This window comes from Alexandromys fortis, unplaced genomic scaffold (assembly GCF_014885135.2).
Source record: "Alexandromys fortis isolate MF-2015 unplaced genomic scaffold, M_Fortis_MF-2015_v1.1 scaffold_67, whole genome shotgun sequence".
Taxonomy (NCBI): Eukaryota; Metazoa; Chordata; class Mammalia; order Rodentia; family Cricetidae; genus Alexandromys; species Alexandromys fortis.
Genome location: NW_026067945.1, coordinates 5,682,131 through 5,704,334, shown reverse-complemented (window position 1 = coordinate 5,704,334; position 22,204 = coordinate 5,682,131). Strand labels below are relative to the sequence as shown.

General features: G+C 48.9%; 1 protein-coding gene and 1 long non-coding RNA gene across 11 annotated transcripts in view; one reads left to right on the top strand and one right to left on the bottom strand.

Annotated features, from left to right (window-relative positions):
• The window catches only part of LOC126505954 (uncharacterized), a 48,707-nt gene extending 37,361 nt beyond the window's left edge, over positions 1–11,346 (bottom strand). For all 8 annotated transcript variants that reach the window (XR_007593021.1, XR_007593022.1, XR_007593024.1 and 5 more), the window contains exon 1: positions 8,033–11,346. This is a non-coding gene — a long non-coding RNA (uncharacterized lncRNA). The remainder of the gene's footprint in view (positions 1–8,032) is intronic.
• On the top strand, positions 6,773–19,719 carry Nr2f2 (nuclear receptor subfamily 2 group F member 2). 3 transcript variants are annotated; one of them, XM_050149203.1, is made up of 3 exons: positions 6,773–7,413; positions 15,071–15,598; positions 18,258–19,719. In XM_050149203.1, the coding sequence occupies exons 1-3, from the start codon at positions 7,371–7,373 to the stop codon at positions 18,530–18,532; spliced, it is 846 nt and encodes a 281-aa protein (XP_050005160.1). In that variant the 5' UTR covers positions 6,773–7,370; the 3' UTR covers positions 18,533–19,719. The 3 variants fall into 3 exon arrangements, with proteins under 3 accessions (XP_050005160.1, XP_050005159.1, XP_050005161.1); XM_050149202.1 differs by lacking the exon at positions 6,773–7,413 and adding an exon at positions 11,770–13,541; XM_050149204.1 differs by lacking the exon at positions 6,773–7,413 and adding an exon at positions 13,484–13,615.
• The last annotated feature ends 2,485 nt before the right edge of the window (positions 19,720–22,204 follow it).

Genomic DNA, 22,204 nt, shown 5'->3' with positions numbered 1-22,204 from the left:
GACAAATAGGAAATTTACCGTTTTCTACCTTATCCTCAAAATAACAGGGTCAATGTCATTTGTTTTCAAACGTACGGCTTGAATACCTTCAAGATAATATTTTCTATTACCAAGAAATGAAACATGATATTAAAAATCCTTCTTACATTCTGTATGGAATTTCTTTATTTTTAATAAGTACCCCCACATTTCCAAAAAGCCACCTTTGAAGAAGAGAAGCAAAGCTGGTGATATAAGTATCTAAATGTTCTCTAGATTACTATAGAGTGTCCCTCTATGTGGCAGTATATTAATTTCTGGCCATCAACTTATGCTCAAGTTTTATCTTTATATTGAAACTGGAGCTCGGTAAATGTCCTAAAGGAAAAAGTGAATCCTTAAATTCTATTGCTCTCTCTGAAGTTTACTTGAGTGCGCGGTTTAAGGAATTTAAATCAAATGAACCCTCATTTGCTGTGCTGCTGGTGTTTGCCTGAAGTTCGTTCATGCAGCTAATTAACAATATTAATTTTCCTGGATATTTTCCTTCCTAATACCTTCACATGTAGCACTAGATACCATCAGTTAATATTTTTTTCCTTTTTTCTTACATTGTAAAAAATTAACTGTCATTTTTTAAAGATTTCATTACAGGCGATTGATAATGAAAATATGTGGAGACCAACCATCATCCTTGACTTTGTCCATGTCTAAGTGCGAACTGCCGTTCACATGGTTTCAGATGACCTTGGGACTTCCTCAACAGGAGGTAACTTGAAATGCAACGTTAATACTGAAATCATGAATAGCCCATACCAGGCTTGGTAAAAGGGACAGAAAGTTTCCTGATGCCACCATCTATAGTCCAGTATTTAAGATTTAAATCACCAGTTGCTGGTGATGCACGCACACACACACACACACACACACACACACACACACACACACACAGAGAGAGAGAGAGAGAGAGAGAGAGAGAGAGAGAGAGAGAGAGAGAGTCTTAAATTTTTGAATAAATATATCAGGCAAAAGATGTTCACTGTGTGCTTAAATACCCTGCCAAAACTACCAACTGAAAGTCTGAAGCTGGTGCTTTGAGGTGCCTTTTTGTGGTTTTGCAAGTCATAAAGGTAGTAGTACCCTTGCTGGGCTGCTCCAGCTTGTCTCCTAGCTCTGGTGGTTCCAGTGGGCTCATTCAGAAGTCTTTCTGCACTGCCTTCTGCCAGCCTCCAGGACTGTACACATAAGTGGCAGCCTCTATCTAATGTTTGAGTGTATGAACCTTTAATCCATCGAGGTACTTCTAAAATGGAGAGAGAACCTCTACCATGGGCTTGCACCCTCCTGGACAAGCCCATCATCCTGGGACCCATAGAAATGCCACCACATTTGAAGCCAGCTGAATGGATGTTCCTAATCTCATTCAGATTTTATGGCTATAATTCGGCTGCTGACACGATTTTAAATTCTCTTTTACTTCAATGAGAGAAGGTAAACCGTGTCTGTCTTGAGATTTTTTTTTTTAATCTCTTACAGGATAATCGTGTGTGTGTGTGTGTGTGTGTGTGTGTGTGTGAGAGAGAGAGAGAGAGAGAGAGAGAGAGAGAGAGAGAGAGAGAGAGAGAGGGGGGGGGGGGAAAGTGATTTGGGTGGTCAGTTAAACAGGGGAGGAGGAATTCACTATGTCCTATTTTCTTATTTCCTAAAGTCCATCCCCTAGAGTATGCCGCCTTGATGGATGGGATTGTTGTCACCAAATGAAACCCCTGCTTGCAGGGGAGTAGGGTGGGGTGAAGATAGGGTGGGGCATAAGGGAAGGGCAAAGTGTTCTAAAATCCCTCCAGCCAAAGTGCATAAAGTGTTCCCACTCCTCTCTTTCTCTCCCTTCTTCCCTCCCCTCCCTTTTTTTTTCTTTATGTCCTTCCTTGCATCCCTTTTTAAAATCAATCTCTGGGCAGATAGTGTTGTTAACCCTGATTCTGTAGTCAGGACCAATAAGGGTTAATGGAGACCAAGCTGACTCTCCTCTAGGTCAGCGGGGCTACAAGCTTCCAAAGCAGGAATCAGGATTACCAAGGAGGGAGCGGGAGGCTGATTGCCTCACACCTGAACACAGCGTTCTAATCCACTGGGATTCATATTTAAAAAAAAAAAAAATCTCCCTTCTGGAAAGTGGTGAATTGAGTTTTCAGCTTGCTTCCTGTTGCACCGAAGCACACGCAGGGTAGCCTGACCTGAATAGTCCAAGCTGCTAAGCAAATCGAGCAATGGGAAAGACCGCCTTTCTACATATATGCACATGAAAACGTGTGTGCACGCATACACACAGTAGGCAGCTATCGGTTTCTTTTGAAAGATTTTTTTTCTTGCCTTTTGAGGAAAAGATCAGAAGGAGGAAAAAGGCAAAGAATTGTTCTCTTTCCTCACCTTCTGCCCCAACCCTCCACCTCCAGAAATAAGCGCCTTCTAGGTTGTTTACAGCTGTCTCGAAGGTCTACGCTTGTTCACAGTATCGAGACTCGCGTTCAAGAAGTGAAAAATCCATTTTCGAGCCAGGCATTGCTGGTGGCTTTGCGGAGAAGGTTTTCTACTCCCTACCAGTAAAATTTACCCAACACCTCATGAACCCCAAGACTTTATACCTCGACCAGTTTAACTCCCAGAATCCAATCTGGGGACCCCAGACAGGTCCCCAACGGCTGGGGTGGGGCCTGATCCTGCGAAAACTGATTTCCCTGTGACCCAGAGCAAGAGCCCACGGTCCTGCTGCTTCTCTAGGAGCTCCTGCCTTAATCCTCGCTGGCCTCACTCTTCCCCTCACCTGCCCAGAAGCGAACCTGGAATCCGCTGGTCTTGCAAATTCCTAGCGGCAGAGAGGGGAGGGGGTGTCTGGCCACCCGGTGGCCCTCCCGGCCATTGGGTGAGTAGCGGAGAAAGCAGTCGGTGAGACTGAGCTACTTTAGGGATGCTAAAAAAGATGAAAGAGGGAGGCTGATCAAGGAGAAAGTTGGGGAAGCTTGGCATGCTATCTAAAAGTCATCCCCAAAATGCCGGGATAAGAATACAATCAACTGGGGCCACACCTTGGCCACCCAGGCTTCCTGGAGACACTACAAGCTATGAAACGTGTCCGTGGTCCACGCTCCACGCGAGTCGTCCACTCCGGTGGCCACCTGGCCTCTGCCGCTCCCAGTGTAGAGTTCGTCAGTCCCTAGCCCTTGGCCCCTCCGCAGTGGCCCGCTCAGCCCTATCGGTGAAGCCGGGCTGCCCTACTCTTACCGTTGATGCGCTGTCACCTCTCCCGTCGAGGACAGAGGGACCAAGGCCTGCGCTGGAGCTCCTAGGCGGTGGTCCCGCCGATTCCCCTCGGGGCTGGCTTCCTCCCACTCCACCCCGCCAAATCCCCGCAAGTCAGGTCCCCCTTCGTCACCCCGGGGGCTTCTAATCACTCCGAATCGATTTCCCTAACTCTTTTCATCCCGTTGAAGACACATCTTAAAACACTCCAGCCCGGAGTGTGCTCTGGGCTTTATCCACACTAATAAAATGATTTACCCTGCTCTCTGCGCTCTCCTCACAGAGGAAAATCGTTCGAGCCCTGGCTATTCGTGTGTGATCAGTAAATATTTAGTGCGGTGACATCCTCAGCTAGGCTTTGGATCGATGCGGGGCCCACCGGGAGGTGTGCGCTCTGCGGGCGGGGCCGCGTCGGGCCCGCAGCCGAGGGAACTCCTGGTGTCCTGGCCTCCGGCCGTAGATTTACAGCCCGGGCGGGAGGCCCAAGTAAGAGAGAAGTGGGGGGGGGGGCAAAGCGCATCTGGAAAATTGCCTTTTCAACCTTTTTACTTTTGACATTCAGCCCCTTCCCGCCGGCTGCCACTGTCTCCTCCACTCCCCCCTTCCCTTCTCAGGGCGCTCCTTGCACCCCGAGAGCCTTTCCGGAGATCGTGAGACGCGCTAGCGTCCCCGTGGCCCAGGACCACCTATCAGAGAACTGTGTAGCCACGCAGGGAGGCCCCAGCCCCCTGCTTTGATAGTCGTCCCCTTTGGGACACGAGGCTCATCGCCCGCCCATGCCTCCTAGGATGGAAAAGAGATGGAGGAGCTCCGAGCAGCAGCAACAGTTAGAGACCTGCTTCTCCGCCACCGTTTCTGTGACCCCCTGGCCTTTCTACTCCTCCAACATCTTGTCCTTGTCGCCAGTCGGACCGCGCAGGTCGTCTGGTGGGAACTTTCCGTAGATGTCCTTTTCCGTAGGAGCAAAAAAAAAAAAAAAAAAAAAAAAAAAAAAAGAGCTTAGCTGTGAAGTGGAGAGGGGAGGGGGGCTACTCTTTGATGTAAACTCATTCTATTCTAGGTGGCTGCGGTGTCAGCGCCTACCCCGGGCGTACCCACACAACTTCAGGATTACATAGCCTCCCTTTGACCCGGGGACCCCAGGAAGTGGGCCTGATGCAGAGTGGGCACTGCACGGCCTCGTCTTGTACTGTGATCCCTGCCACCTGGGATTGCTAAATTGCGGGAGCTGTCGTCTGTGAGGGATAATCCTCCTCGGGAGGCTCCTCTCCTCTGAGACCTGGGCTTTCGGGTCTTCAAGTCTTCCGCCACAACCCCGGCCACCTGTTGTTAACTGGCCTGATTTCCTCTCACCTGAGGCCTGGGCCTTTGCAATTTCCCCTGGGGCCCAGAGAAGAAGGTGCGACCAGGCTGGATCCAGGCACTCCTCCCCACACCCCAGTGCCCTCGCCTTTGTCATCACCGTGGCTTTCTAAAACGCTATATCTGCACAGTCTATCTTTATACTAATGCATACTTAATTGGTCCGTCTTGACTGTCCAGAAAAAAAAAAAAAAACAATTTAATTAGGGTGGGTTTTTTTTTTTCTTTTTTAGCTTTGGAGAGCAAAGAGAAGAAAATCTACCCGATGCTTATTGTATTTAGCACCAATACAGGCAGAAAATGTAGCACAAGTTTTTGGTTGAAAGAGCACCTCTGTGTCCATTGAAGGGCGTTGATCCGAAAAGGCAGAAAGGACAAGCAAAATCGATTGGAAGCGACCCTCTCTGTCCCTTTCACACCATTCAGAAACCCCATTCCTTCTAAGACAAAGACCAGAGCCTTGGGAATTCTCAGGGAAAAGGAGGACTCCAGTCCCACAAGCCTTGAACACTTCTTTTAAAATCTTCAATACTTCACTTTAAACGTGCACTTGGGGCTGGGCTCCTGCATGTGTGTTTCTCGCCCCCACCCCCTTAAGAGCCAGGCAGGTTTTTCATCACCACCCCCATGCCACTGCCTGATTGGCCTCTCGGACAAGGCGGGCCTGCCTTTTAGGGTTAGTGTATCCCTCACCTTTGACCCTCAAGATTGGAGTGGCTGCCAGTGTTCTAAATTTGGCTAAAGTTGAAAGAAAGCGACCACAAAATAATTACTCCAAAATCCAGTTCTGGTTCAGTGCCTAAGTCACCTTATCCAACGGCCACCTCAATCCCTAATTTGTTCCCCCTTCTCTGGCAATGAAGTGCCCTAGCCACCTCTGAAGGAGGGAGCTAGAGTGGTCAGGACTGCATCTCTGGGTGGCAATGAGTTGCCAGGTCTAATTGGTCTTTCATTAGGTTATCCGAGACGCCCAGGCTGGGGAACGTGGTCATCGATCAGACCTGGCATAAAAAGAAAAAGGAGGGGGGGAGAGAGAAGGAGAGAAGAGGGCAAGAGAAGGAGAGGAGAGAGGCCGGACTGAGATCACCTTCACCTGCCCTGAGCCGGGCCTCCCTCTTGGAGATCACTGGACCTTCCGCTAGGATGAAGGGGGCGGGGCGAAGGGAGGGGGCACTGAGTCACACACGTGGCCTCCTTCTGAGAGACAGAGTTCACCTCCTCTCGGGAGGAGTCCCACCAGCCATCCACTCAGGGTAACTGATGAGACAAACCGCAAGGAAAAACTTCTGTAGCCCATATTTATGGTATTAATGAATAGTTAAAAAAAGATTTACACTTCTTATGATCAATATTCTGAGTTATTTCCCTCAAAGTATATAATTACAGTGTCTTCAGAGTTTTCATCATTGTTTGAGGTGGCAAAACCATTTGTAATTTTCATTAGCCAGTAAACATGCAATTAACATTCAGCACTGTGTTTAACTTAATTCCTGTTTAAGACAAGGACAAGAAGCAGGGAAGAGCGCTAGTTCCATTTGTCAAGTCTGACATTCATCTAACCATAACAGTTTCCTAAAATAAAAGATCCATGTTTCCCCATTATTCTTCTCTTAAAACAAAACAACAGCAACAACAACAAAAATCCATTAGTTAAAACTGTACTAAACTGCAAGAAGGAGCTCGGTCTATTCTCAATTTTTGCTAGTTATTGTATCTCTGCTTCCTTTAGTCTTGGGGGGGGGACTGATAAAGGGAGGGAATGAATTAAGTATTCATTATTTGAAGGCATGAAATGGGGAACCCCTCCCCCAAAAGAAATAGATTTCCTCTTCAGGAAAGTTCTAGAATGGACAGTAGAAAGGGGAGGGAGGCACTAATCCACAGGGGAGAGGAAGAAAAATCATTTGGGTGGGGGCGATTTGAGTTAAAAGTAGAAAATGAAGATTCCAACTGATTCCTAAGAAAAAATGTTGGCCTCCTGTTTCAAGTTCTATCTTTGATCCAGGGTGAGAGAACCCTGTCTGCCAGTCTACTAGGCTGCAGCTTTTCCCCCTCCTCTCCCACCTCTGTTTTTTTTTTTTTTTCCAACTTGCTTTAGGATTAGCCTCCATCCTTCTCGACCCCAAACAGTGGAATTTGGCTGTGCCTCCAGTTGTCTTGCTTTGCAATATTGCTTATAGTTGTTTGCGGTTTTCTGCTAAGGCTGAGCCGTTTGCTCCAGCCTCCGACTAAACTCATTAAGTTGGGAGATATTTTTTTTTTCCAATTGGAAGGGTGTTTTTAAAGTCTCCTCTTTCCAGCCCCAAACAAGGTGTAACAACGCACTCTTCCTTCTAAGGCATCAGATGAGAGACAAGGATCACTCCAGACATCTCCTACCTACGGTTTGGGGTTTTTTTTCTTAAAGGCGAGGCTTGCATTCCTCAGCAGCTATGTACAAAGCTCCCTGAAGCCGCGTCTCTCTCTAAAGTTAGTGTGCAGGCTTTTCCAAAGGCTGAGAGCGCCTGGTACACAGGGAAGCACTTCCTTGAGGTGGAAGAGCTCTGCCTTCACCTTTCCTCTTTTCTCCCTGCAGACTAATGCCTACTTTTTTATCAGTTTGCACAATCGCTTAGATAAACACCGTGGAGGAGAGTCTCTTTAATTATCAAAGACACATCTTTTCAGGGGGCCAACAAAGCGTTTATTTCACCCGCCAAACTAAAGGAGAGTTATTCCAGTTTAGAAGGAAGATGCAAGCCGTTTGGGACCTTGAACAAGGCAAATATGGTTTTGGTATGTTTGCTTACTGTATTTCTCTTTCTCTTTCTCCTCTTTCTCACTTTTCTCCTTGTGCTATGTGGGTTTGGGGATGACTTGGGGCTTTCCAGAAAATCGGTTTGCTAACGTGTATGCATTGCCTTGGACTGTGGTTGAAGGGGTGGGGGGGCAGTCAATTCAGCGCGTTGCCATATTTTATTACATGTGTGTGGTAGCAGAGGTGGGAGAGGGGGGGGAAATACAATTGCAAAGCTGCCAAAATATGATTAAACCGAAGCATAAAGACCGCGGTTGCCTCCCATCTCCTCATCCTGTCTTCTCAAACTCATTTCCTTCCATAGAATTGACCGAAAACCAGTCCTAGAAGCCTGGTTGTCCAAGCAGCAAATGACTGGGTTTGTTAGCAAAGGGGCTGCTGCTATTCTGGCTTTAGGTAACAGAATTTCCTGTTCGAATTGCCTCTGCGCTTCATTTTGCAACCTTGTGCAGCTGACAGGCAGGCAGGCAGGCAGGCAGGCGGGCGGGCGGGCGGGCGAGCGGGCAGGGACCAAAGCCCTTGCCCGGCGCCCTCGGCTGCGGTTCCTGAAGGCGAGCTCTGTTAAGCTAGGAGAATCGCAAGGAGAAGGGTACTCACCATCGGGCGGGGTGGTGGTGCTGGCGTGCTGAATTCAGGCAAACGGTTTACCTTTTTGCTGTCTATTGCAACCGCGCCGGGCTGACTTAAGAAGCAATTCTGTGCTGTGTGCAAAATGATCATGGAACGGTTCTTCATTTTTAAAAAGCCAGCGAGGGAGACGACAGAGGCAGAGAGAAAAAGAGAGGAGGGGTGAGGGGGACGCACATAAACCCAGTTCAAAAAAAAAAAAAATCATCCCTTCACCAGTGACTCGAGAAACGAGAAACGTAGAACCGGCGAGATCCGAGTGCAGTCCAACCAAGCCACAGACAAATAATTTTAAATCCTGAAGAATTATTCAGATTAAAATGTACAGAAGTTTCATTCTCCTATGCCTACATGAGCCCCAAGTCGTTTCCCTTTAAGGGCTCCTTTTCTTATAAAGTTGGGTTTTAGGCAGCGAGGACTCTTACACTAGGGGGCAGACAGATACTGTACTTGCTCCAATCTTAAGCAATTCTTCCCTCCCAGCATATGCTCTGATTTAGCACTGTAAATTTTTCAGAGGACCCAACTCTGACAGCCCCTGGTGATTTTCAAAGTACCACAAGCCAGTGGTTAAAAATTGCATTGACTTGGAAGTTCAGAGGGACACAATGGAAGCCCCTTCCCTATTCACGGAGCGCCAGTGTGGTGGAAGAGAAAAACACACACGACTAGATGGAGGGAGAGGAGAAATTCAATGGATCCTGGATTCTACTGAGCTCAGAGTTAAACTCGGCATTGCTGGGGTCTGTATTCATATTGTGATTTAATCTGTAAAGAATTACAGACCAGCCAACCACTTTCTGCAAGGAAACCATATTCCTGGGAGTTAGAGACTTTTTTTTTTTTTCAGATTAAGACAAATGGTTTTTTCCCTAACTTTGACCAGTCAGATAAAGCTTGCCACAATTCTCATTAAAATAAATTTACATTTGTAGTAAAAGGCTTGGTTAAGTTTTTTTTAAAAAATAATATGTAGATAGGTATCTTTTAGTCAGGATTTTTAAATCTTAGAGTTAAGACAACTGAGCATCTTTGAAAAGGGCATTTAAAAATATTTTTGCTTTTTTTTTTTTAAATTCCTCAGTCTGGCTGTCCTGTCTCTTCATCCACTCATTAAATTAACTACAATTCATATGGTGATTTTTTTTCTTCCCCTTCTAAATAGCATTTCTATAGCTAAATGAGTTCAAAAATACAAAGTGAAGCACCCCTGACTTGATGGTAGCTGTGTGGCCGTGTGTCTAGCTGGCTACAGTTCTGTAAAAGGGAAAAATCTTGATTTTTCTACCTAATGAAATTATAGCCTTCAATATATATATGTACATATATACATGCATATACATATAAATACATGTATGAAATTTCTCCTCCTCAAAAATCATCTCCGTGTGTGTGCAAAAAGTAATCTTGCCATGAAAATGGCTGCACTGGAGAGGCACGATTAACGTTTCTCTATAATCAATTATGCCCATCTATTAAGTCGAGATGGGAATACCTATTAGATTTCCTGTGTCAACCTCAGGCTCACTATATGCTGAGCTCGCCTCTATAATCTGATATTTTTTTAGCATCAGATAATTCCCCAAATCAGAAAAATTAAAAGAAAAAAAACCGACTTCTCTGATTTTTTTTTTCCTTCTTCCTTTCTTGTTCTCTGTAGGAGAGTTATGTGGTATCTCTAACCAGCCAGAGACGCTCAGCCTGGTCTTACTGTGTGGCCACCTTATTGAACACACCAGGTTTATGATAGTCTAGTACCTGCTATAGCTTGTTATTTCTTAAAACATTCAAATAATTACAGCACCTGCCACTTCAGTGCAATATGTGATTTCAGTAGAAAAAAAAGAGAAGGCTAAGAAGGACTTTTTTAAAAAAAAATAGGATTTTTTTTCCTTGCCGAAAAGCCAGCTTCTGTCTGCCCACATCTTCATGTCCTCCTCATCTCACACCCTGCCTGTGTGTGTAAAAGAAACTGCCCGAAAGTGCAGTCTCTCCATGGCAATTACACGACAGGCTTATTTTTATTGAAGTAACTTTACATTGCCAAATGTTCATGCTGTCAAGGATGCTCTTGTGTAGTTCTCAATTCACTCCTTGTGGTGTCCTCTTTTTTCCCCAGCATCTTTTGTGAGAAAATAATTTCATTGCTGATAAACCATTTTGACTTATGGATCAAGTTTTGGCTTGATGCAAGGGACTCCCTATTAAACACAGATTTCTCATACAAATGTGGAATCCTCACAATCAACTAACTGGTCCTAATCTAACAGCAAGTTTAGTCCGTGGAATCAAATGTGTCCTGGGGGTGGTTCTATATATTTGATGTCCAAAACTCAGGCACACTTTCAAAGACACAGCGATGTCAAAGGCTTGAGCATCCTGAGCAGGGTGAGATAGGTTGGGGTACTGTTTTTTTCTACCGTGACTCTCTGGAGGAAGACTACGGTTTGTGTGTGGTTCTTGTGAGTTCTGTTGGTGATATTTCCAACTGGGAGCAGGCTCTCTCGGTGTGTTTTGATGACTATATGGATGTTTAAAGAGAATTTGAACAATGAAGTCCGTATTCAACTGTTCTGTGACCTAGAAGCATCGTCTTGGACGTCTTTGTCTGTGTACATTGACAAATGTGCATCTGATACATGTGCGTTTACATGTGTGTACGGAGGGTGTGCACAGGCGAAGCTGAGCGGCTGCCTGTGCCTGTCCATCAGCGGACAGACAGGTCTTTTGCTCTCTTTTCATGACCGGGTGTGTGACAGGTCACTGGCTGGCCAGTTAGCTAAAACCAATGAGAGAGGATAAAGTTGAGGGGAATTTATTTTAATTGCGTCATGACAATGAAGTGAAGTCTACTTGTGCTTCTCAGCATCCGAGATGCTCCATTTGAGCAATTAAAATGTCAGGCCACAAATTTATAAAATATTAACCCTCCAAAGAAAAAAGCAGATATTGAACGACTTCTTTCCCCTATAAAACAAACAAACAAAAAGGAGCTCCTAAACTGAGCAAGTGATGAGAGTTCATTAAGCAAAGGATCTGCCACCACACGGATCTAGCCAAATATTTCTTTAGCAAGCTCAGATCCCGGCACCTTGCCACCTCCGTTGCGTACCCCTCTACAAAGAAGAAGGAAGCGCTCTCCGTCTTTGGTATCGTGGGCTCTACATAATGCGCCGGGAGTCCCGGGTGGAGAGCGAGCCGCGCATTTAGTTGCAAAGCCAAGTTGCGAGAGACTAAGTCTTCGGCTCCATCCTCAACCTCTCGCGGAGCCTTTAAGAGGCGTAGTGTGTGCGCTGCGCGCTCGCCTAGCCGCCGGGGCGGTAACCCCGGGTGCCGGGTGCGGGGCGAGCGGGGTCCGCGCTCCCGGGGCCCGCCCGGGCCCATCCCCCCCCCCCTGCTCGGTGGCTTGGGCGGCGCGGCCACCCGTCCCCGCCCCCTCCGTCCCCGCGCGCCCCGCGCGGCACAGGCGACACCGCTCGCACTAGGACCGAGCTGCTCCCGCTGCCGCCATGGCGGGGCCGCCGCGCTCCGGCCAATGACGGCGAGGGGGCGGCGCGCGCGCGCCGGGCCAGGCCAACCCCGGCGGCTGCCTTATAAGGCGCGCCGTCGCCATGGTAACGTGCGCTAAGTTGCAGCAGTCGTGTCAAAGTTCACTATATAGAGAGCTCAGTGAGCTGATCGCGGAGAAGCCACTTCTGCCAGCCCCGGCGCCTATAAATCGCATTCCCTCCCGCGCCCCCCTTTTTAGCATATTTGATCACTTTGATTCTGCTCTTTTCTCTCCGCGGTGTGTGCGTGCGTGCGCGCGTGTGTGTTTTCTTCTCCTCCTCCTCTGCCGGAGTTGCCTCCTTTCTCCGGGTGCCGCGCAGCTCTTCCCTCTTTCATTCTTTCTCTCCGTTTCTCCCCCCTCTGCGCACGAAGGATGCGCTTCTAGGTGCTGATCTGCCCTCCTTTCTCTCTTATCATCTCTCCCCCGCCGCCGGCGAGTTGACTCTTTCCCTATGTGTGTGAGGCGGCGGCGGCAGCAGCAGCAGCAGCTCCGGCGGCAGCAGCAGCGGCAGCAGCGACTCCACCGGCGGCGGCGGCGCTAGACGCGGCGGCTCCGGGCCCGACCCGGAGGCTTCGGCGGCGGCGGCGGCGGCCCGGGCGGCCCACGGGGAGCAGCGAGCGGCCTCCAAGAGCGGCGGCGGCGGCGGCGTCCGGAGCGAGCGCGGCGCGCGCCAGGCGCCCGGGGCAGGAGGCGGCGGCGGCCCAGCGCCAGGACGACGCCGCGCAGCGCCGGACGCGGACCACTTTCATGCTGATTCCCCCGGACCCGGGCAGAGCTCCGGCCACTTCGCGGGCCGCCGGTCTCCGCCCCGGCCTGCCTGGCCCCCAGGGCGCGCCCGCGCCCGGCGCCTCCGCTCTCCCAGTCCTTCTGATTTCGATGGCTTTCCTGAATGGCTGACTGTGGGCTGCCCTGGACTTGGCCCCCGGACAGTCGCCTCTCCTTCTCCTCTTCCTCCTCCTCCTCTTCCTCCTCCTCCAACTCCTCCGCTGCACACTAGATCTGAGAGCGAGAGAGTGAACCAGAGAGGGAGAGAGGGAGGGAGAGTGAGAGCGAGCGAGATCTTTGGAGAGATTTTTTTTTTTTTTGGCCTCCTACTTCTGTCTTGAAGCCAGACAATCGACTTGCAGCTCTCCCTCCCCTCCCTCTCTCCACGTTCTGCTCCCACTCGCTCTCCCCTGTCCTCTTGCCCTCCCCTCTTGACGGAAAGCCCCCCGAAACCAACAAAGCTGAGCCGAGGGAAACAAACAAAACAAACACACCGGGCCAGACAAGCAATCGACAAAACTTTGCAAAAGCAAAAACAAAAAAGGAAAAACTAACCAACCTCAATCAACTAGCCCTGAGCCACCCGGGGCGCCCTCCCGCGCCCTCTCGCACCCTCGCACACACAAAAGGCGGCGCGCAGGAGCCCGAGACCCGGGAGCCGCCGCCACCCCGCCGCCGCCCGCAGCCAGGGGAGCAGAAGTCCGGACGCGGCCCCCATAGATATGGCAATGGTAGTCAGCACGTGGCGCGACCCCCAGGACGAGGTGCCCGGCTCTCAGGGCAGCCAGGCCTCGCAGGCGCCGCCCGTGCCGGGCCCGCCGCCTGGCGCCCCGCACACGCCACAGACGCCGGGCCAAGGGGGCCCGGCCAGCACGCCGGCCCAGACAGCGGCTGGCGGCCAGGGCGGCCCTGGCGGCCCCGGCAGCGACAAGCAGCAGCAGCAGCAGCACATCGAGTGTGTGGTGTGCGGGGACAAGTCGAGCGGCAAGCACTACGGCCAGTTCACGTGCGAGGGCTGCAAGAGCTTCTTCAAGCGCAGCGTGCGGAGGAACCTGAGCTACACGTGCCGCGCCAACCGGAACTGTCCCATCGACCAGCACCACCGCAACCAGTGCCAGTACTGCCGCCTCAAAAAGTGCCTCAAAGTGGGCATGAGACGGGAAGGTATCGGCCTCTCATTTCTCCCCCCTTCGCCCGCGGTCCCGGGGCCCTGGGTGCATTTGGCTAGCCTGCTCTGGGTAAGGACACAGAAGCCCCAAGCCCTCCGTGTTGCAGCCAGAGGGGATTTGGTACTAGGAGCAGGGTTTGCACAGCAACCCTGACCACCCCCAGCCCCCATCCTCCAGTCCGCACGCTTTAGCAGACTTTCCTTCTCCACTCTCTCTTCAGGCTGCATTTCCTTTCCTGTGCATTGATTGAGAGTTCATTGAGTTCACCTTTCTGCAAGGGATGGATTGTTGTTTGTTGTTGTTTTAAAGTCCTCTCTCTCTCTTTCCTTGCTTTTCCTGCATGTTCAACATATGTCCCTCCTCCTTACCCCTCTCCCCAACCCCCACCTTCTCAAAAAAAAAAAAAAAAACAACCTGAGATTGTACTTTTGTACAGAAGGTTCAAATTACAAATGGCAATTTTATGCACTTCGCCGTATTAACGCTGCCTCCTGGGCAGCACTCATGTGACCCTTCTATGGATTAACATTCTGCTTTTTTAAAAAAAAATACCTCTTGCTTTTCTTTTTTTTCCTTTCACTTTTGAAACGAAAAGAGAACACTGTAGGGAGTAGGAAACTGTGGACAAGGGGCCTTGGGCCGCTGCTTTCGCTCTGCACCAGCTGGGTCTTTGTGACATAAAATTCGCCCAGAGCCGGGAACAGTGCTCTACCAATGGCGCGCTCTGCGCGGGGCGCGGGCTCCGGGTTGGGGCGAGCCAAAGCCGGGGTTTCTTTGTGTTTCTGCGAGAGCGACTCTCTCGGTTCAGAGTCAGATAACAGCAGGAGCCTCAGCCTCTCTGGCTTTCCCGGGCCGTCACGGGCCTTGCCCGGGCTCCGCCAGCGCCCGCCGCCGGTTCCCTGCCTCTCTCCGGCTTCCTCTCGTCTCTGCCGGCCTCTCTTTCTCTCTCCGCCCTCTTCTTTCTTGTCTCCCCTCCTCCGAGCTCACTGATCAGGCAAAAACGCGGGTCTTAGACTCTGTCTCTCGCCGGGGTTTCTCTCCTGGACTGGGGTGGAGGTTACATGGTTTGGGGTCAGTCGCTCGGGGGTTGGCCACTGGTCATCTGGGGTAAAATCTTGATGTCTTGTGAAAAAAGCGTCTCGCCCTCCCCCTACGCTCCGCTCCCGTTCCTTCTCCAATCAATAAGAAATATCAGCTGTTTAGCTGGGGAAAAAGGGGGGGGAGAAGAAAGAAAGGTGCCCCCAGAATGCTACATTACGCTCCGGGGACCCCGAGGCAAAGTGACCAATTCTGGGTCCTCGGCAGACCAGCTCCCGGAAGGGCCTCGCAGGCAAGTGTTGAGCTCTGGCGGTCAGAGCCGGCCTGGGAGGTGATTTGTGAGGAGTGGTTGCCGGGTGCCTGGCTGTAGCAGGCCTGCCTGGTTCTTGACGCTGTTCTGAGGCCTGGGACCGGTTGGGGTCTTGTATAAAGATGCAGGACCAAGGCTGATCATTAACTGTGGAGTGTCTTCTTTCCTCCCCGCAGCTGTACAGAGGGGCAGGATGCCGCCCACCCAGCCTACCCACGGGCAGTTCGCGCTGACCAACGGGGACCCCCTCAACTGCCACTCGTACCTGTCCGGATATATCTCCCTGCTGCTGCGTGCGGAACCCTACCCCACGTCTCGCTTCGGCAGCCAGTGCATGCAGCCTAACAACATCATGGGCATCGAGAACATTTGCGAACTGGCCGCGCGGATGCTCTTCAGCGCCGTGGAGTGGGCCCGGAACATCCCCTTCTTCCCTGACCTGCAGATCACGGACCAGGTGGCCCTTCTTCGCCTCACCTGGAGCGAGCTGTTCGTGTTGAATGCAGCGCAGTGCTCCATGCCCCTCCATGTCGCCCCGCTCCTGGCCGCTGCTGGCCTGCACGCTTCACCCATGTCGGCCGACCGGGTGGTCGCCTTTATGGACCACATACGGATCTTCCAAGAGCAAGTGGAGAAGCTCAAGGCACTGCACGTCGATTCAGCCGAGTACAGCTGCCTCAAGGCCATAGTCCTGTTCACCTCAGGTAGGATAGAGACTTGTTCCCAGGTACCCAAGAACTCCCAGGACAGAGTTAGGGCCTGGAAAAGTGGCCAGCCCTATTTCCCCTTTCAAAGGTCAAACTGCAGAGTGTCTGTTGAAGTGGGAACTTATTATAACTGCTGGCTGGTCCTGGTGTGCAGAAGGATGCTCCACACACTGACTCCCAGAGGGACCTTAGGTCTCTCAGGCCCCTTCCTCTCTCTTTCAGTACCCAACCTGGAAGGCTCTCTCCTGCTTTCTCCCTAAGTCCAGGCCCTCTGGGCCTAGTTGGCCCCCCAGGGAATCTCAAGCTCTTGCTTCTTCTTCTTCTTTTTTTCTTTTTTGGCACCCTGTCTGAGACCTCAAGGAGATGCCCCTGGGCACATTGCAGCCCTGGCATCATCCCTGTAGGACAAAGTTTCTCCCTGCAGGGGGGAAAGTTTGCTTGTGAACTCAGTAGGAGTTGGGGCTCCAGACAACCCTAACCTGAGAGCAGCAGCTTTCTAAATTGCCTTCTCATGAAAATAATGCAGAGTGCCAGGAGAAGGGCTGTGCTGTCAGGAAGGGCAGGAGGGGTGGAAGGACTACCATAATTCCAAGAATGTCTGCAGGGGGCTGAAGGCTGGCCTCTGGCTTCCCCTGTTCAGGCAAACACTTAAGGCAGTTTTCAAGCAACCCACAGTGTAGTGTGTGCCAACTTGGGCTGGATATGAATGTGGCTGGAGATAGGAAACCGTCATTGACTGCATTAGGAAATCTAATTAGTTTGCATGTAGTTTAACCTGTGTGAGTAATAGATCTGATATTCATTAACTCTTGAGGCCAAATGATTTTTGAAAGTGTCTGGCTTTCCATTTTCGGGCCACACCTGAGCCTTTTGGCTGCCTCTAGGCTCCCTCAGTTCAGCCCTAGCCCAGGTGGGTGGAAATCACCCCCACCCTTCACATTCTTGCACTAAGTTGTCAGCTGATTCCTTTGTCATGGCTGAGAAGGGACTGGGGTTTCTGACTAAGAATAACAAACCCCTTTGGACGTTGGCAGGGGCCTGGAACCTAGTCAGCCCACTCCAGATCTTTAAGTGAGGAAGCTAGGAGAGATGTGTAAGTTTAGAGGACAGACAGAAGAGAGGACCACAGTTTCTTCTTTGTTGTTCAAAGAAATCTGGGAACCAGCTCATTAGCTGAGTCCCTTGCAGGCTCATTCTCACTGTGCTGTCTTGGATGAGTTACTGTTTCTCACATAGAACACCACCCCAGTCACCCTAAACCCTACCTTCCAAAGTCCTTAGATAATCAATCAGAGGGCAGCACTCTGGCCAGACCAGAGCTGTATAGAGGGGGTTTCTTCTCCTCATGGGCTTCTCATGTCTACTTTGCCTGGCACAAATGTCATGGCACCCTAGTCCTGCCCCGTAGCTGCCCTCGCCCCACCTCTCATAACCTCAGATGATGGGGGTGGCTGTTAATTTCTTGATGCCATTGTTGGTTCTTTGCCTTTACCCCCTGGTCTTTCAAAGAAAGAAATGTCTGGTACTGTCGAAACAGTTTAATTTATCACTGTTTGAAGATGTGGAGGCCTGTATGGAGAATGCAGACGGCCTCACAAAGAGATAAGGGTTCCTGTTATCTGATGCAGAGGGAGAGGAAGGAGTCCTAGACAAACAGATCTTTTCATTCCTGACCACAGACACCTAGGCATCTGTAGACACATGGAGTCCTGGACAGAGTGGAGGAGGGTGCATGTGTGTTCTGGTGGTAGGAGTGGAGGTGGTGGTGAAAACTGTTTTAATGATTCACAATATGCATGTGTTAACCCCAGTCTTGTCTGGGGAGCCCTGAAAGGTCAGGTCACAACCTGAACCGCCTTCACCAAGAAGCCTCTCATTTCAAAGGCACTTATTGTAATTTCACGTATCAGAAAAACAAAAAGAAAAGAAAAGAAAAGTGTTTTCCTGAAGATAACAGGGAGGGGGGGATGCTTCTTGGAGAGACCTGGACTTTAAAAAAATAAATAAATAAAGGGGGGTGGGAGAAAAGGGAGAGAGAAGAAAAGGAGGGGAAAGAAACAGCTCAAATGAACAGAGAGATCACAGTTTGCATGGCTGCCCTTCAATAGGCTAAACTGACAAGATCAGTTTTAAAGGGCCACTTAAATCAGTTTCAAAGACTGGAGAAAAATGAGTCCCTCTCTTTGGGGAGAATCTGAGGCTGGGTCTTGGACGCCATTACTGCAAGCTGGGCCAGGTTGTCACCCCTCCTCCCTATACACACTATATAATAAGCCAAATTCAAGGGATGGGGAAGAAGCATTGGTGGTTCTGGTTTTGTCTGTCTGTCTGTGTACTAAATAGGGCCAGATACACCAATGTACTTTTTTCTTGGGCCTCCCAGTGACCCAGCCTGAGGACCAGGGCAATGAAAGCCTGTAGCACCCCAAGCGTGTTTTATTTTAAAGTAAACACTCCAGGACCAGCTCAAGCTTTGTCACCTCGCTTCTCCCCCTTGAAGTTTTCAGTGTCTAGGCATTTGCTCCAAGTCTGGATGGGGCACTTTGACAGAGCACTGTGTGAGCACCTCAGGTGACCCATTTCAGGCCTCTTAATCAGATGGATTCTCTCTCTTCCTCTTTCCCCACTTTTTTTTTTTTTTTTAACTTTCTTCCAGATGCCTGTGGTCTGTCTGATGTAGCCCATGTGGAAAGCCTGCAGGAAAAGTCCCAGTGCGCTTTGGAAGAGTATGTCAGGAGCCAGTACCCCAACCAGCCAACGCGGTTCGGAAAGCTTTTGCTTCGCCTCCCTTCCCTCCGCACGGTCTCCTCCTCAGTCATAGAGCAATTGTTTTTCGTCCGTTTGGTAGGTAAAACCCCCATCGAAACCCTCATCCGGGATATGTTACTGTCCGGCAGCAGTTTTAACTGGCCGTATATGGCAATTCAATAAATAAATCAATCAAAATAAGAAGGGGGAGAGAAGCAGAGAAAGAAAAGGCAAAAGACTGGTTTTGTTTGCTTAATTTCCTTCTGTTAAGAAAGGATGTTACAAGTTTGCTAAAGGAAGAGGGGAAGAATTTAATGGACTGTGAATTTCAGAGAGAGAGAGAGACTGTCAAACGAACTTTTACAATGCATTAAAAAAGAAAACTCCTGTGTTGGGCAGAACAACTTGCTACTTATCTTTTTTTTTTTTGTATAAAAAGGAAATTAGTCTTTTTTCTTTTTGGTAAATTTTTGAAAAAAAATGTTGCTAAAAGTGCATTTAAGGCGATTGGGAGAAAATTAGCAGAATGGACAAAGTAAGTCTTTTTTTTTCCAAATTATTAATTGTCCTATGTCTGTGTACCTCTAGTTGGTTTTTTTTTTTTTTTGTACTTTTCTGGTTCCAAACCAGTTTTTCTGTGGTTCTATAATAAGTTTTGATATAATCTTGGCTTCTTAAAAAAAAACTGTGTATCATTAAAATATATGTTCTGCAAGAATTAAAACTGAGTCCATGAAAATATCATAGGAAGACATAAAACTTTAGAAGGCAACTCAGAGATGATGGAAATGCACTTACAAGTGGTGGCCAAATTTTTTTAGGTGAAGTTGAGCACTCCAATTAGCGAGCTGGAGGGAATCACATGCAACACAGCTTCCCCTACACCCTCCCCAGACCAAGACAAACCTAGCTTTTTAAACATATTTTAAGAAAGAGAAGGAACTGTGGAATTTATTGGCAGCCAAGGAATGTGTCCAAGACACAACCTGAGGTTTTGAATAAAAAGTGAACTTTTGTAATTTGAATTGGGTCCCCCCCTTAGTTCTTGAATTGTTATGAATCCTATATCTGTTTGTATATTTGCAAGCCCTTTGTATTATAATTGTTGATATTTCCCCCTTTTTAAAAAATACCATTGAAATCAGCATGACAAAATAACACTGTTGGCACTTATAGGTAACGTGATTGATTCAGTATCTTAGAGTTTACAGTTTGTGTTTTTAAAAAAACTGAAGGTTTTTTTTTAAGTGCAACATTTCTGTATACTGTAAAAGTTATAATAACTGAACTGTTTGGTCGAGTCTTTGTGTGTTATATTCCAAGGAAAATTGAAAGTATTCAGAAATTAAAATATTATTTGATATCTGAAACCTGCTTGGCTGTCCCCACTCACTGTCTTTCCATCAAGTTGAGCCCCTGTGGGTCCTCGCTGAGCCAGCGGGGGCCCCATTTGTTGACTCCCCTCAATCAGTTTGTTCAAAGGTAGACTAGTGTATTTGCCTGTTTAATTTGGGTGTGTGTGGGGGGAGCCGAAGTTAATGGTTTATCTATGGTTTAGGAAGTGCCACACTGATATAGTAAGCCACCCCCATTCACCTAATCCTCCTTTTAATTAAAAATGGATTTTCCAGGAAAAAAAAAAGAGGCCCTTATATTTGTCACACTTAAGTGCCTGCTTAGGGAAGGTATTGTGAGAAGTATTAGAAAGCTTGAGATCAGTATCTATTTTATGATCAGAAAAAAATGCTCTTTTGTACATTTCTGACAGTTATGCAGAGGATTGTTCAAGCAAGCTAATCACAGCACTGTAAATAGAGGGCAGTTGTTCTCAATGAGTTTTTCCTTAAGTAAGTGTGATTTTTTTTTCTTAAAAAATATTCTGTGGTTCTCATCTAGCGTGGCTGTTGAGAGGATTTTGAATACAGTGATGTAGCTGCTAGGGATGAAGGGTCTGTTTTTCATGTATATATGATAACTTGCAGTTGGCCTGCCTTCCCCCTCCCCCTCCCTCTTCAGTCCGTGAGAGCATGACCACAGGTCAAGGGAATCTTTTCCATTGGAGTTCTGTACATAAAAACCCACGGACATTTGGACATTTCAGATTGTATAAGTACAATCTGCACTGCTCTTGGGATCCTTCATTCTTGGAAGCCAATTTTTTAAAGGAGAGAGAGAGAGAGAGAGAGAGAGAGAGAGAGAGAGAGAGAGAGAGAATATTAAAAAAAAAAACTTTACAGGGTGTGCTGACTGATCTGGAAAGTCTACTATTCATTTCAGTCCCTTATTCTCCTTTCCTGGTTTGGAAAAACTCAGTGCTGGGAGCCTACAATTTGTTCTTATTTAGACTTTTCAAGCTCCCCTCCCTGACAATGCTTTTTTACCATGTTGTGGTTTAATCTGAAAATGAGGGAGGGGCTGATGAAAGAGGTGGAAGGAAAGGGGTCATTTTGCAAAGTGCATGAAACTTTGATGCTCAGTCCTGGTTCATACACACAGACCTGAAAAACTCTGCCTCATTTAGGCAGAGCTGTCCCTCTGACCCTCACCTTCTTCTCTCTGTACATATCTATAAATATGAAGTATGTTTTACAGCACAGCATCTGACCTTTAGAAGGAGGTTTTGTTGGTGGTTTATTCCCGCCCCCCCCTGCAAGTGCTACCCATGTGAGTGTGTGAAGTTTTCTCTACTAAGTAAAACATAGGCCCTTTTCCTTGTTTGTTTTGTCTTAGTTTATTGTAAACAGCCATTTGTTGTAAATTATTATTGGCATTAAATTATAATTTATGATTTTCAAAGCAAAAGACAGTCCCTGTTTTATTATGCTTTTAAGTATGTGTCCTAGGCGGTTTTTTTTTTTTTTTTTTTATCTCTCTCTTGCTCTCTCTAAGTTTCAGCAATGAGCTTGGGGGTCTTCGAGGCAGGAAAAACAGGACTCAGAAAATTTCAACGGGTTAAAACAAAACCCCTTGTATACGTTTTGGAGTGGCTGGAGGAGGATCTGTTTAGAGTCTTGAGTTCGGTTTAAGTTTATTGCATTTAAAGAAAGTTTTTCTTTTCACGCTGAGTTAGAACAAAAGATCTTTGCTGCGACCGAATTAGACAAAAGACGAGGGCTGGGACCCAGTGAGTGCGTTCTGTGTGAAATTGACGAGATCTTTTAAAAAAAAAAAAAAGCAAAAAAAAAAGGGGCTGCTAAACATGGCGACTCTTTCCCTTTAAGTGTCTCTTTTTCCTTGCTGTTTTTTTTTTCCTCCTCCTCCATCTGATCTGAGCTCGCTTTATTTCTTTTCCCAACCCCACTCCCCCTCCTCCTGGCGCTTGGTGGTGTGAGAGAACCCAGTTAGAGGCGAAATGCAACAATGGTCCGAGGAGAGAGAGAAAGAGAGAGGGGCGATCGCTCCTTCTTGCCACTTTCAAACAAACCTGGGAGAAGATTGAGCTTTGGGGGAGGGGGGGGGGTTGGTTCTAGCCAGTTCGCTCGGCTCGCGGTCGCCCTGCCTCGGCCTTTCTCGTAGAGCTTGGCCCGGACGGCTGGGGAAGAGGGGGGTGTTGGTGGCGGGGATCAGGGCCTGGGGCTCAAAGTTAGCGGGCGGCGTCCGGGGCTGGGTCCCTGGCGACGGCCTGGTGGTAGCGTCGGCAGGCGGCTGGGACCCGGTCGGAGTTGGCAGCGGCTGCGGGAAAGTGCTTGGCCCCCCGCCCCCGCCCCCACCGCCAGGACCGCAGCAGTGTTCGGCCCGAGCCCGGGAAAGTCCGGGGTGCCGAGATCGCCCAGCTGCTCTCCCGGGACGTGCACCGAGAGGCGACGGGCGGGGGGCGGGGGGCGGGGGACGGTCAGGGGGAGCTCGAGCGTGTGA

What these genes read in the sequence shown, in the direction of transcription:
- Nr2f2 (XM_050149202.1), top strand. Translation starts at nt 13,100, where the DNA reads ATGGCAATGGTAGTCAGCACGTGGCGCGACCCCCAGGACGAGGTGCCC. An exon ending in AGTGGGCATGAGACGGGAAG is followed by an intron (nt 13,542 to 15,070) that starts GTATCGGCCTCT and finishes TCCTCCCCGCAG; the next exon opens with CTGTACAGAGGGGCAGGATG. An exon ending in CATAGTCCTGTTCACCTCAG is followed by an intron (nt 15,599 to 18,257) that starts GTAGGATAGAGA and finishes ACTTTCTTCCAG; the next exon opens with ATGCCTGTGGTCTGTCTGAT.